Here is a 12,272-nt window from a genome sequence, read left to right on the forward strand (position 1 = left end):
CAATTAACTAGTTCCAAGGCCAAGTGGTCATATGACCCAGATCTAGTGTTTATAGAGCGGAGTCCATTCCCCATTTGGCAGTCTGTAATAATTAGGATACTGCAATATATGTTTGAACAGCAAGGCCTAATAATATGAGCTACCTGACAGGGTACACCAAGACCCCATATTTAATCACCAGTGTTCTCAAAACTTGTACTGGAATTCAGATTTTTTTAAAAGAAAAGGTTTAACTCCCTGTCTTATAGAACTCCTTTTAGACAATTATACATGAGTGCATTTAGCCCTTACATGGTCAAGGTGTTTCCACTCTTCTGCCCATTCTCTGTCTGTTAGCCTGTGATCAATCATTTCTTCTTGACGTGTGCCATGCAACCCTGCCAAAAAGGAGCAAATCATGTTTACAGTGTTGGGTGTCCTCTAGGGGAAGGAAAAAAAAAGAAAAAAAAAAGAAAAAAAAAAGAAAGAAGAGCCCATTGGACATATGACTACATACATACCATACATTACCTGGTCTAGTATAAGGATGCCACCATAAAAATAAATGGTTACTTAAAAACTATGCTTTAAGTTCTCTTTAGCAATTTTCCACACACTAGATGCTACTGTTTACTCAGTGTACTGTCTTCAGTTCTGCAAGTTCTGTAGGTTGCAAGATGACCTCTCAAATATGAACATAACTCTTTTTTATTTATACAATAATGTATAATTTTTAATTTGAGCTACCTGAAGTCAGCAAGACAATTATTTGGTAACTCTCTCAAATACTAGCTGTACTTCAGAAAGTTGGAAAAATATTAGTATAAACTTAATGTTATTTCACTAAATGCAGTAATTACTACCATGTCAACAGAACATCATTAAGGGTTCATCCCTTCACAGATGTTTTAAACAACATGTGGTTAAAATGCAGCACATACATCACAGCAGCTGACAACATGATAGAACCAAGTCAGTATTTATTATCAACACTCAGAGGAACTGACACTTGCTTCTTGTTTAGCTTCCTCTATGCAGATGCTGAGTATTTGTAAATGTTCTTCTTTTATTGAAGAATTGTTTAAAAGAAGCAAAAATAGTATGTGCAGATGTAAAGCAAGCCAGGCAAATCCAAGAGCATCAGACATCCCCATAAAGCAATGTGTGCTGCCAGCACAGTCCTGCACAGGGTGTGGTGCTTCTGCTGTATGCATCCTCTGCAGACATCCCCACGACACAATGCACACTTGAGGTGTCACATAGGAAACATTTTTCCAAAGGCTAATAACTTCCCTCTAATTTACAATGAAAGCAAGCTATACTAATTTTGTTACTGCCGCAAATGTGGCATTAGAAGAAAAATAAGATGCTCTACCTATCCTTGCCTGCCAGACACCTGCGTGTCCATGTCATCTATGAAGCTGTGAGAGCAGGGGTTCCTTCTCCTTCTGAGTCTTGCTTTAGAGTGTAGTAAAGGCACAGTTCAGTCCACTTTTACAAATGCAAATCTGCAATAAAATCATCAGGAGCAGCTAGACTGACAGTTATAAAGGTTACCTCTGAAGGGCAGGTATATTTTTACCAGAAAACAAACAAACAAACAATATGTACAAACCACATAATAGTTACATGAGAAAAAGAAACCTCAGAAAAAACAATGCAGAAAATCAACATGCCTTACCCATAGGTCTGTTTCTGTCCCTGAGGTCCCTGTGGTTGGGGTGTCTGTATGAGTCCCTGTAGTGGTGGGCAATGGCCATATCATCCAAACGATAATGTTGAGGTGGAGGTGGGGTGGGATGAGGCAGACCATTGGGCTGATAAGATAAGCCATTATTTGGACTGTACCGCTGGCCTGGGCTAATAGTGCAGGGCCGCTTGCTTGGATGCTCTGAGTGCAAAGGCTCTCTGTCAAAGCCATTTTCTTTGGTTCTGAAAAATAAAGCAAAGGAACTTTAATTCACTTTGTGAGAAGATCTGCCTAGGAACGTGCATGCCCACCTACATGGGAAACTTTAGGATCTAGAGCTTGTTCTTTAGCTCTCCAAATGAGTGGTGCAGAACATGTTGTAACATTGCTTACTTCAAATATGCAATGGACATACACCTTGTCTAACTGTCTCCATAACTTGAGAATAACTAGCAGAGTCATCCTGCAGATGGAACAGCTTGAAGAGTTGAGCTGGAGAGCGAGAAGCATTCACTGGAATCACACGGTGATCAGGTGGGTGTACACAAAATCACAGAGCTGCAGCAATCCGCCAATACATAGAGGCCAAACAATTCCCACTTTCAATAGTGCTAGAGGATATGGTGGTCGGGGGACTTTTTTCAGCTAAATAAATGTGTTTTGTTCCCTCTCTATTAAAAAAAAAAAAAAAAAAAAAAAAAAGAGGACATCATGAAGTCTTAAGGTAGCATTTTCAGTATGCTGAACCTCAGCTATTCTTAATGCCAGGATGAGTTCCTATCAAGAAGTGGAATACCACATTAACAGCAGCTTCCTAGATCAGTGTTGCACAGAGGCTTAGAGCAAGAATAACTTCAGATAATGCATAATTCCTCAGAGATTTTTTGCACCAACTTGGTTATTTCAGTCAGAGGTGCTGTGCCTGTCATTAATTTTGCAGGAAGATGTGGTTAGACTCAAGTCCACAATAACATTCAAGATTTCCCCACTCCATTACTCTCAGACAAGGTTTTTATGCTTAGGCAACTCTGGAGAGCTACCAGGGAGAATGGCAGTTTTTTGCATTAGAGATTCTTGTTAATTCTAATCACAATCTGCTATTTCCAACACCTCTGTCTTGCACCTCTGCCTAAAAAAGTGACAACCTGGAACCCACACTGAAATAATTTTCTATTAAAACAAAGTATAAAGAAAGACTAGAGTTCATTCTAGGGTTCACACCTCATTTTAGAAAAGCTCATTTCACCAAAGTATAGCTGTTTTTATCACTGCAATAAACAAAACTTACAAAATCAGCTTTGAACAGAAAGGCTATGTCAAACTGTTGAGATCGAGTCCCTCCCTCCAAAAACCTTTATTAAATATCTGACGTATTCTAGCCTTTCTTAAAAAGAACTTTCTGCTCCATTATTTATGGATGGCATAATATATCTTCCTAGTAATAAAAAGCCTAACTCATTTTTCTCTCATTTTGACAGGAATGTCAATTTGATCTAATTTTCTTGTTTGCCTGCTGTTAAGCAGGAAAAGAAACCCAAATGCCCTTCAGTGAACCCCTCCCCCAAACCAACCAACCTTGAGGGACTATCTCTGGAGAAACACTCGATGTATTAATTGTTGCCTCTCAGTAGGTTCTCCTTTAATCTCAATGAGAGGAAGGGAAAAAACAAATCTTTGCCAATATCCACTGGGAGAGAGGATCAAAGTAAGATCTAGCAATTACCAGCAGGAAATGAAAAGATGGGTTGCACTGTTTTCAGAAGGAGTAAGGAGATTTTCCAGGTCCCTCACCACAATCACTAATGCCAGAGAAGCTGCAGGTATACATATTATACCTGAACTTGGCAAAGAGGGAAAAAGCTTTCACCAATACAGCAGGACAGCTGTTCTAATTTTGGGCAGAGATATAAAAGATATACTTTGTTAAAGCAGAATATATACCTTGTTCCAAAACAAATGCAGGGTGGCTGTGAAAACTCCTCATCAGGAAAAGCTGAGGACCATGATATATTTTTAATGACTCTTGGCATGATGGAACTGCTTGCAATAACTCTCAATAGGTAGTGATGTTTTTGACATCCCTCCAAGACAATTTTTCTATTTAGTTGCTGGTGTGTGTTTTCTTTGCAGAAACTCAAGCTCAATATCCAGGTCTTTCAATTGTAAAAATACTACGCAAGCAAAATACGGACTTTCCTGTATGTACAAGCCAAGCTATCCATTTTTTCTGTTTGTTAGGTTTAGAACGGTCACTAACACAGACAGGGAAAAAAAGCAGAAACTGTGATTTATTAATTGGCCTTTTTTGATAGCCCAGTGTAGAAAAAGCAAATTTAAAAGTGTAGCAAGTAGGAAAACAATCTAAGGAAATCTAATTTTGCTTTTCTGCACTATAGTTAGATGGCAAAACCACATATTTTCATATAAATGTTCATATTTGCACCTTACTGTACAGATACTTCTGTGTGTTTTCTAGGAATGTTCTGTACTTAACTAACTTAAATGAAATGCACAGCATTAGCTTGGACAATATGCCAGCATATTGATAATGTTTTGTTGGGAAAAGTACTGATTTTGTTTATAGTTCCGTGTTACGGAAGAGATAAATATTGTCTTGTTAACCATTAAGAAAAGTCTTTTAAAATTCCTCAATATGGCACATAGTTTACAAGGAGCATAGCTGTAACTGCTGTGACTATCCTTCACATCTTGTTGAGATGTGGAGGAGCTTCTTCAAAAAAAAAATATTTGCTTAACAGAGTTATTTTAGTTGGTCCATGTGCCAAGGTACCTTCTACATGAATTCACTGTCAGCGGTGCCAATGGTACAGCAACTACAACATCACTTTTTAAAGGCACGAAACAATCACAACCACTTTGATTTTCTTCTCACTCAAAATTAGAGATTTTTTTAGATTTTTTTTTCCTTAAAATATCCTATACCTACTTTATAGGTAGCTGTCATAAATGTAGAACCATTATATGACATGCTCCTCTGCCATACAATCTTTTCTAGCAACCTCAAAGGATGACTACTCAGCAAAAACTCTTTTGTAGTTAATGTATTTAAAATGTTATTTATAACTAAGCATTCATTCACCAAAATAAAAACTCATATTGGTCCAAGTTCCTTTGCTTTACTAGCATAGAATGTAAACTCCAAAAGTTGTAAACAAAATATAGCGAACACTTTGTTCATGACATGTCATGAACAAATTACTAAAATGTGTTGTCTCCTCAGGTGTCAGTTTTTCTCTCTTGCAGTGACTGATGGTTCCCAGTGTTATTACAGAAACAGATTGATCTTTTTAATGAGCTAGTTTAATAGACTCCAAAATCTCACCGTGGCTGCTCATCCGTGTCAGACCATATGCACCAAGAAAACATTCAGTAAAACACGAAGCTCTGCTGTCAGATTGCTCTATAAAACCCCACATACAGTAGATTTGGATAGGCAGATAAATAACTAGAACTGGAAAACGTGTATGCAAAAAAGGTTATGAAACCATAAGCAGAAAGAATTACTGCATGTAGATGCATTTTCTATAAGAAAAGAAATCAAGAGGCGCATGTATTTATCTACAACACACTCACTCCACTTCCTTCACCTAATCCCTTAATATATTTTACCTCTATTCAAGTCAACACTATGTAGATATCTGTGCTTGAAAGAAAAATGTAAATATGGACGGATGTGTGTGTATATTTCTAATATACACATGCGTATATCTAATATATATATGCATACAAATCTATATATTATATACATATATTAAATATACTTTATATACAGTGTATATACACACACATCCCATTTCCCATGGGAAGTTAAAAAGATACCACAATTTACTTTAGTGAGAAGCACATCTCCAAACAAAATTGTTCCAAATTCATCTAGCTCCCCTGGAAAGAAAATGCCTTTCAGACTTTTTTTTTCCATATTTTAGCAACAGAGTCGTAGCAATCCCTCCTCTTAAACGATGCCTAGTACCTAATACACTGTATTTTTATTAGTGTATTTGAAATCTACTTAGACATCTAAACAAAAGGTATACATATTTCCAGATGTTTCCTCCTACTTCTGTGTAAACAATTAAAATAATTAATAGCTTAATTAGTATAAAGCCAGACAAGTATTTGGTTTCCATACTCACTCTATGCATGTTCTGACTATGAAGACAGTTTTTTGTGGTTTGTTCACTTACATTACTCAAATTTAAAGGTATGCAAACTCCCATCAAGTAAATTTAAGAATCTTCCCAACAGGATCCTGTTCTTTTCATTAGATATGCAGTACAAATGTTCTTGAGTGCACAAAACAATGCCACTGAACTTGATTTAGCCAAAACTACAGCATGATCTTCATATTTGTTTTGTATAGCTGTAATCATGGACAACAGAGATCCAGGCACATTTAACCACTGATGGGGCTATTTGATACTGTAAAAATATATATAAATATATTTTTAAGCTCAAGGAACCATTCCAATAGATGAATTGGGCAGTCCTTCCAGCTCTTTTCGGATGACAGTCAAAGAACCTGAGGGTCAAAAAAAGAAACGTGCATCTCTCTGAAATGCCACTTCCTCAGAATTAAGGAGCCTAATTTAAAGTGAGCATCAACAGAAACTACCAGCTAATCGTTTCAGCAGCTCACACCAAGGAGATGGTGGACATCCAACAGCACAGCATGCAAGTCCCACCATGCAATGCACTCCCACCCATGTGCAACTTCCCAAAGCTTACTCTCTGTATTTCTCCCACAGCATGCCCTAAAAGCTGCACTACTACATGGAGAGGAACTGGAGACCCCCTGAGCTGGAAGGAGTCTGAGAGAGACCTCAGATGTAAAGGCAAAGGCATGTCCTCAAGGACAGAGTTTCAAAAGCACATTTTTAACATAGAGAACAAAATCCATAAAACAGACTTAAATACCCCTAGGTCTAGGACTGAGTTGACTAATTAAAATACTTTAAAATTCAATATTCTCCTGATCTGCTGATCCCCTTGTGGTCTACTCCTCAAGCCCTTTCTGCTCTAATGGAGCCTTTTCACTGCAAACTTCCCTGACCAGTCTTCACCATCCATCTCTCCCACACACAACATAGGTGAGACAGCACTTACTACAAAACAACTGAAACTCAGCACTGTCAAACTGGGACTCAAAGGGGGTGAGTATTATTACTGAATGCTAATGAAGAAAAACAAAGGAAAGGCTTTATTGCTTATTTTCACTTTATGGTCATATGGGAGAAGCAAGTAGTACTGCTGTTAACAGCAAACAAGTAAGGTAAGGCTATCAGGAAGGCACGTCCCTCCTCTCCTCAGTACTCTCTGCCAAGCCTCATGGGCTTAGGAGATAATTCAACGTGTCTATCTATTTGTAGGCAAAACACCATGTCTGCTACTGACACTGGACTACATCATGCTGATATTTAAGTTATTCACAAGATTCACTAGATTTTAAGAGTCCTTTATTCCCTGCAGTGCACAGATGTTTGGTACACTACTCTGCAAAGACTGAGGATATGCAGCAGAACTGCCCCAGGGAGCTAAATTTCTGCTTTGGAAATGTTATCTCTTTGCTTGAAGTAAGAGACTACATGGAAAATGTCTAAAAACTAATCCTCTTTTTTAGATTCAGCTAGGAAGTTTGTGTAACACCAATGGCTGCTTCAGGTCAGCTTAGCCATCAGGAAAAACTGGTGAAAAAAGAGAAGGGTTTCTCTGCTGGTATCTTTATATTCTTGCTGGCTCATAGGGATTTCCCTGAAACAACATCTAAAGCATATCAATTTCAAATACTTTGACATTTTCTTTTATTTAATGGCTAAGTTACTTTAAATCTTACTGTTCACGTATGGCTATGAATTCCTTTAAGTTTTACTACGCACACATTTTCAAGACTTAGCCTTGGTATCATGACTATCTCCATTTTACCTATATGCTTTGTGTTATGATGGCCTGTCTCCACCCAAAAACTTCATGACATACTGGGTCTGGCTGGAATGTTAACTTTCCCTGCAGCAGCCCATACAGTGCTGTACTCTGCACTTGTAGCTAGAACAGCAGTGTTATCACACCAGTGTTGTGTCTACTGCTGAGCAGCACTGGCACAGCATCAGGCCTCTCTCTAACCCTACTAGGGGGTGGGCAAAAAGTGAGAAGAGAAACATCACTAGGGCAGCTGACCTAAACCAACCAAAGGGATATTCCATACCATATGATGTCACACTCAGCAATAAAAGGTGGAAACAGGAAGAAGAGGGGAGGGGTGGGCTCTCATTGTGAAAACGTCGGTCCTCCTCCCGAACACCGGCTACGTGCTTCAAGTCCCTGCTTCAAGGACGTGGTCAATCATCACTCATTTGTGGGAAGTAGAGAGTAATTTCTTTCCTCTGCACTTCCACATAGTCTTCATTTATTTTATTTGTTTGTTTTCTTCCCTTCTTTTTATTTTACCTTTCCCCCTCCCCATTCCCCTTTCCCTTTTTATTTCCCTTTCGTTAAATTGTTTAGTTCATAATAATCTTTATTATTATTATTTCCTTTAATTAAATTATCCTTATCTCAACCCGTGAGTTGTTCTTTGCTTTACTTCTCCCCCTCCTCATCTAAATAGAGGGGGAGTGAGAGAGCGGTTGTGGGGTTTAGCTGCCTAGCACGGTAAAAACACCACATGTATATAAAACTGCAATCCTTCTCGACCATGCAAATCTTCACCTTACTCATTTAAAGGATAACTGGGACATCTGCAATGCCTTGTACATGCAGGTAGTGGTATTTGGCAGAACAGCATTATAAAAGTTTTTCACACTATAGAATCTGTGGCAAACAAAACTAAGAGTAAATTCAATGTTTGGGCCTCCAAAATGTAAGATTTATATGCTAACTGACTTTCTAACACTATCAGAGGAAGACAGTTGAAAATAAACAACCACAATATTCATTTTCTTGTAATACTAAACAGAGAACTTTTACTTGAATAAGGAAAAAAAAAGAAAAAAGAAAAAAGAAAAAGAATTGTTCCATATCCCTGAAGCTACTGTACACACAAGCACTCACTCACTGTTTCTGCATAGACTCTTTCTCAGCTCAACAATACAACAGATTTCAGTGAACATTTCTCCTGTTTGGAACAAATGTTAAACATATCCTTATGCTGTGCATAAAACATGGTATAGCAGAAGGAATCAAATCCCTGACTACACTCTGGAACATGCCTTAAACTTCCCAATATGAGTGCCTAGCCACCTCCCCCATATTTAATATTTATCCAACAAAACCTTAAATACAAAGGAGTTATGTATAGAATTATTTACTTTACGCTTCACAGTTATATTACGAACCAAAATGGTTAGTGTGGAACTGTCTGGTCAATATTATTGCAATGTAAATATGGCGATGTTGTGTTCTCAAGTGATTTTGCTGCATGAGTCAGTTTGTGCATATAAATACATACGTACACCAGTACACGAAGGTAGTTTGGCTACTGCACAGATGTCATGAAGAAAAGACCTATACCAAGGACATAGACTCCCAGAGTGTCCGAGGCTGGCAGAACCTTCTGGAGGCCACCTGGTGCCACCTGTGCCCAAGCACGGACACCCAGAGCAGGGTGCCCAGAACCACATCCAGGCGGCTTCTGAAGGGCTCCAGGAAGGAGACACCACAGCCTCTGGGCAGCCTGTGCCAGGGCTTCTTCACCCACACAGCATGGAAGTGCTCCTGGTGCTCAGGGGGAGCCTTCTGAGACACAGTTTGTGACCAGTGCCTCCTGTCCTGGCACTGCACATGCCAGCCCAACTCCCCCCAGGTGCCCACCCCTTGCTGGCAAGGCTCAGCATGCTGGATCCGCCAGACGCTTCTACCCGGAGTGCAAAAGGCGCAGCCATTCTCACCTGTCTGGAGTTCGCCTCTTCCCGTTTTCGTTCACATCGAGAAGCAGCTCTGAGGAGTCAACAGGTGAGGTGGTGCTGGCATCCAGAAGCAGCTGTTCGTGCTGGGCGAGGTACTGGGCTGGGTTCTGCTTGGCTAGCCTTGCACAGTGCAGCAGCTCCCGCTGCAGCAGGGGCAGATTGGCCTGCAAGAGTGTTGCACACATTACAGGGGTGGCCGGGTGGCTCACATGCAGTTTCAACAAGGATAAAGCAGAAAAATTAGAAATCAGTGGGAAACACGCTGTGGGATGAACCTGTTACATGAGTCCTGCATGAGGTTTGCTGTGGTTATCTGCCTGACAGCAGACAGCCTTGCTACAGGGTCAGTTGTGGCTGTGCCAAGTGTGCATGAAAGAATGGGAGCTAACTTACAAAAATGGAAAACGAAATTGCAAATATGCAAGAAAACTAGGTCTGAGTTCCACATATTTGAAAGAGGAAAAAACACTGCTCTGGCTCATTTCATCTCCTTCCTTACTATCTATTTCCTTACCATCTACATCCTTACTATCCAAAACCTGAGCTCCTACAGAGCAGCACTTTGTTTTCCGCTAGCAAACCTTCTTCACTATTAATTCCCATTCAGACTCCAGTTAGTACTTAGAAATCTTTAGAAACCATAGGATCTGTGGCTCTGTAAGCTGTCTCTGTCACCATCCTTTAAAAACCAAGGGGAGAATAGAATTGCCCTCAGCTTTTTCATCAGCTTGCAGTCACACATTCAGATAAAGACTACAATACAATCTCATGTTCCAGAGCTCCTGGTAATCACCTGGAGGGCCACATCCCTCCTCCTTACCAGACACAGCCTGAAGTATTTTTAGCTTTTTTCTAGGGACCCCACTGGGAGCTGGGTCGCAGGCTGGAGAGTACCAGTTCTCAAAGAGTATTGAAAAAGCTTATTGATCACTGGGTGGCACATTTTTCTGTACAGGGGTCATATGTTGCTGTATTATTCACCAAATTTGGGACTGATGTAGAACTGTCCTTTCCCTTGGAGGAGACAGTTACACATCCTGGGAAACTTATTCTCTTTTTGCAGCACAATCATACATTGATACTAAGACAACCCAGTTATTTTTTACCCACTTATGTGTGCCACAAAGTGATGTGCCCTGACATCCTTTCTTCCTTGCCAAGTGCACAATGACCACTGCCTAGGGAATTTCAGGTATGAGACTACATTTCATGACCTTTAATAACTGGATGTAAGACAACGAACTCTAATGATCCCCTTTGCTTTTAAAGGAGCTCCTGCAGGGGAAAAAAAAAATCTCTCTCTCTCTCTTTTTTTTTTTTTTTTTAATAGAAAAATAGTTCTTAAGCCAAAGAGTTCTGAAACTAACACTATGGGAATCAAGCATAAAAAGGAAATGTTCTGGAAAGTTTTGAGCCAAGGGGCCTGGGAGATTACTATGCTACTACTGTAAAAAAGGTAAATGCTCCAGGCACCTGTTGCTATACCATAAGAGAAGATCCCCTGTGCAATAAAAATACCAGAATAGGGTTAGTGTATAGGGTTAGTATGTATAAGGCTTTCAACAGAAAACAAACAAATAAACAAAAAAATTAGTTGTTCATGTTAGGATGGGAAGAAGGACCTCATGGGAACGTGAGGTCTCCATAGAACACAAATATTTTGTAAAATTACGAAAAAAATATCTTCCTACTGTTATTATCATTCATTTGGTTTTGTCCAGGGCTGCCACATAGTGGGGAAACATACTGAATGCTTTGGTGAGCATGGCTTTTCACTTATTTTTATTTGCTTATTTGTCTGTTTTTCCCTAAAAGCTCACAGAGAATCAAAGTCACAACATCTAACTATCTGCACTGCCTCATGTGGCAGAAAATGTTTGCATAATTTTACATAGATTTACAAAATAATAATAATAATAAATAAAATAAAAAATCTGGAGAAAATAATAGGATCAAACCCAGGATTTCCATAGCAGTACATTCTTGGAAAATGAGAACACTTCATCATCACAGGATTTCTGTGAGGTAGAAATGCTTTGAAGTTTCCACTTGAAAGATGAAAAATCAAGGAAAACAACACATTTGCGTTCCTTATCCACTACCACAAACCAAAGAGACATACTTCATGCATGGATACTCCTGGAGTCAACCAAATTTTGAACTGGCTAGCAAAAACCTTGATCTATGTTAATTCATTTCCTCATCCTAATGCAATGTTCATTCTTACTCTTTGACCATAAACATGCAGATTTGTAATTAAACTTATCTCTATTCTAAGTGCACTGAACATATTTTATGTGCCCAGAACATATACTTCTGAAAAGTTACTATAAAAAATCTATGAATTATGTGCCTCATAATCTAGAAGAGGACTTCTGGGTTTACAATGGCATGAAGCAGCTTTTAGATGAAGATTTAAACTGAAATTAAACTGAAGAAAAGCAGTATGTGAAAGAGATTTAGCTCAACACAACTATTTCCAGTCTTCTAAAGACGTAAATACAAAAAAAAAAAAAAAAAGTTTGCCAAGTCTTACAGTAAAACTAATTAGTTTATCAGAAAGCAAAATACATAAATAATATCAATTGTAATGTTTATTTTAAACCAAACCTAACCAAACCAAAAAGAACTAGTTTTTAGGGGTCTGGAAGCATTAACATTGTCCATACTGTGACCAAGAAGAG

At 38.9% G+C, this 12,272-nt stretch overlaps 1 protein-coding gene across 3 annotated transcripts in view; it reads right to left on the reverse strand.

Annotated features, from left to right (window-relative positions):
- The window catches only part of RUNX1T1 (RUNX1 partner transcriptional co-repressor 1), a 114,742-nt gene that overhangs the window by 29,067 nt on the left and 73,403 nt on the right, over positions 1-12,272 (reverse strand). For all 3 annotated transcript variants that reach the window (XM_084507628.1, XM_084507627.1, XM_084507629.1), the window contains 3 exons: positions 9,571-9,752; positions 1,661-1,911; positions 292-377 (listed from right to left, as the gene is read on the reverse strand). In XM_084507628.1, the coding sequence (XP_084363754.1) occupies positions 292-377; positions 1,661-1,911; positions 9,571-9,752 (519 nt within the window). The remainder of the gene's footprint in view (positions 1-291; positions 378-1,660; positions 1,912-9,570; positions 9,753-12,272) is intronic.

This window comes from Aythya ferina, assembly GCF_964211825.1.
Source record: "Aythya ferina genome assembly, chromosome: 2".
Taxonomy (NCBI): domain Eukaryota; kingdom Metazoa; phylum Chordata; class Aves; order Anseriformes; family Anatidae; genus Aythya; species Aythya ferina.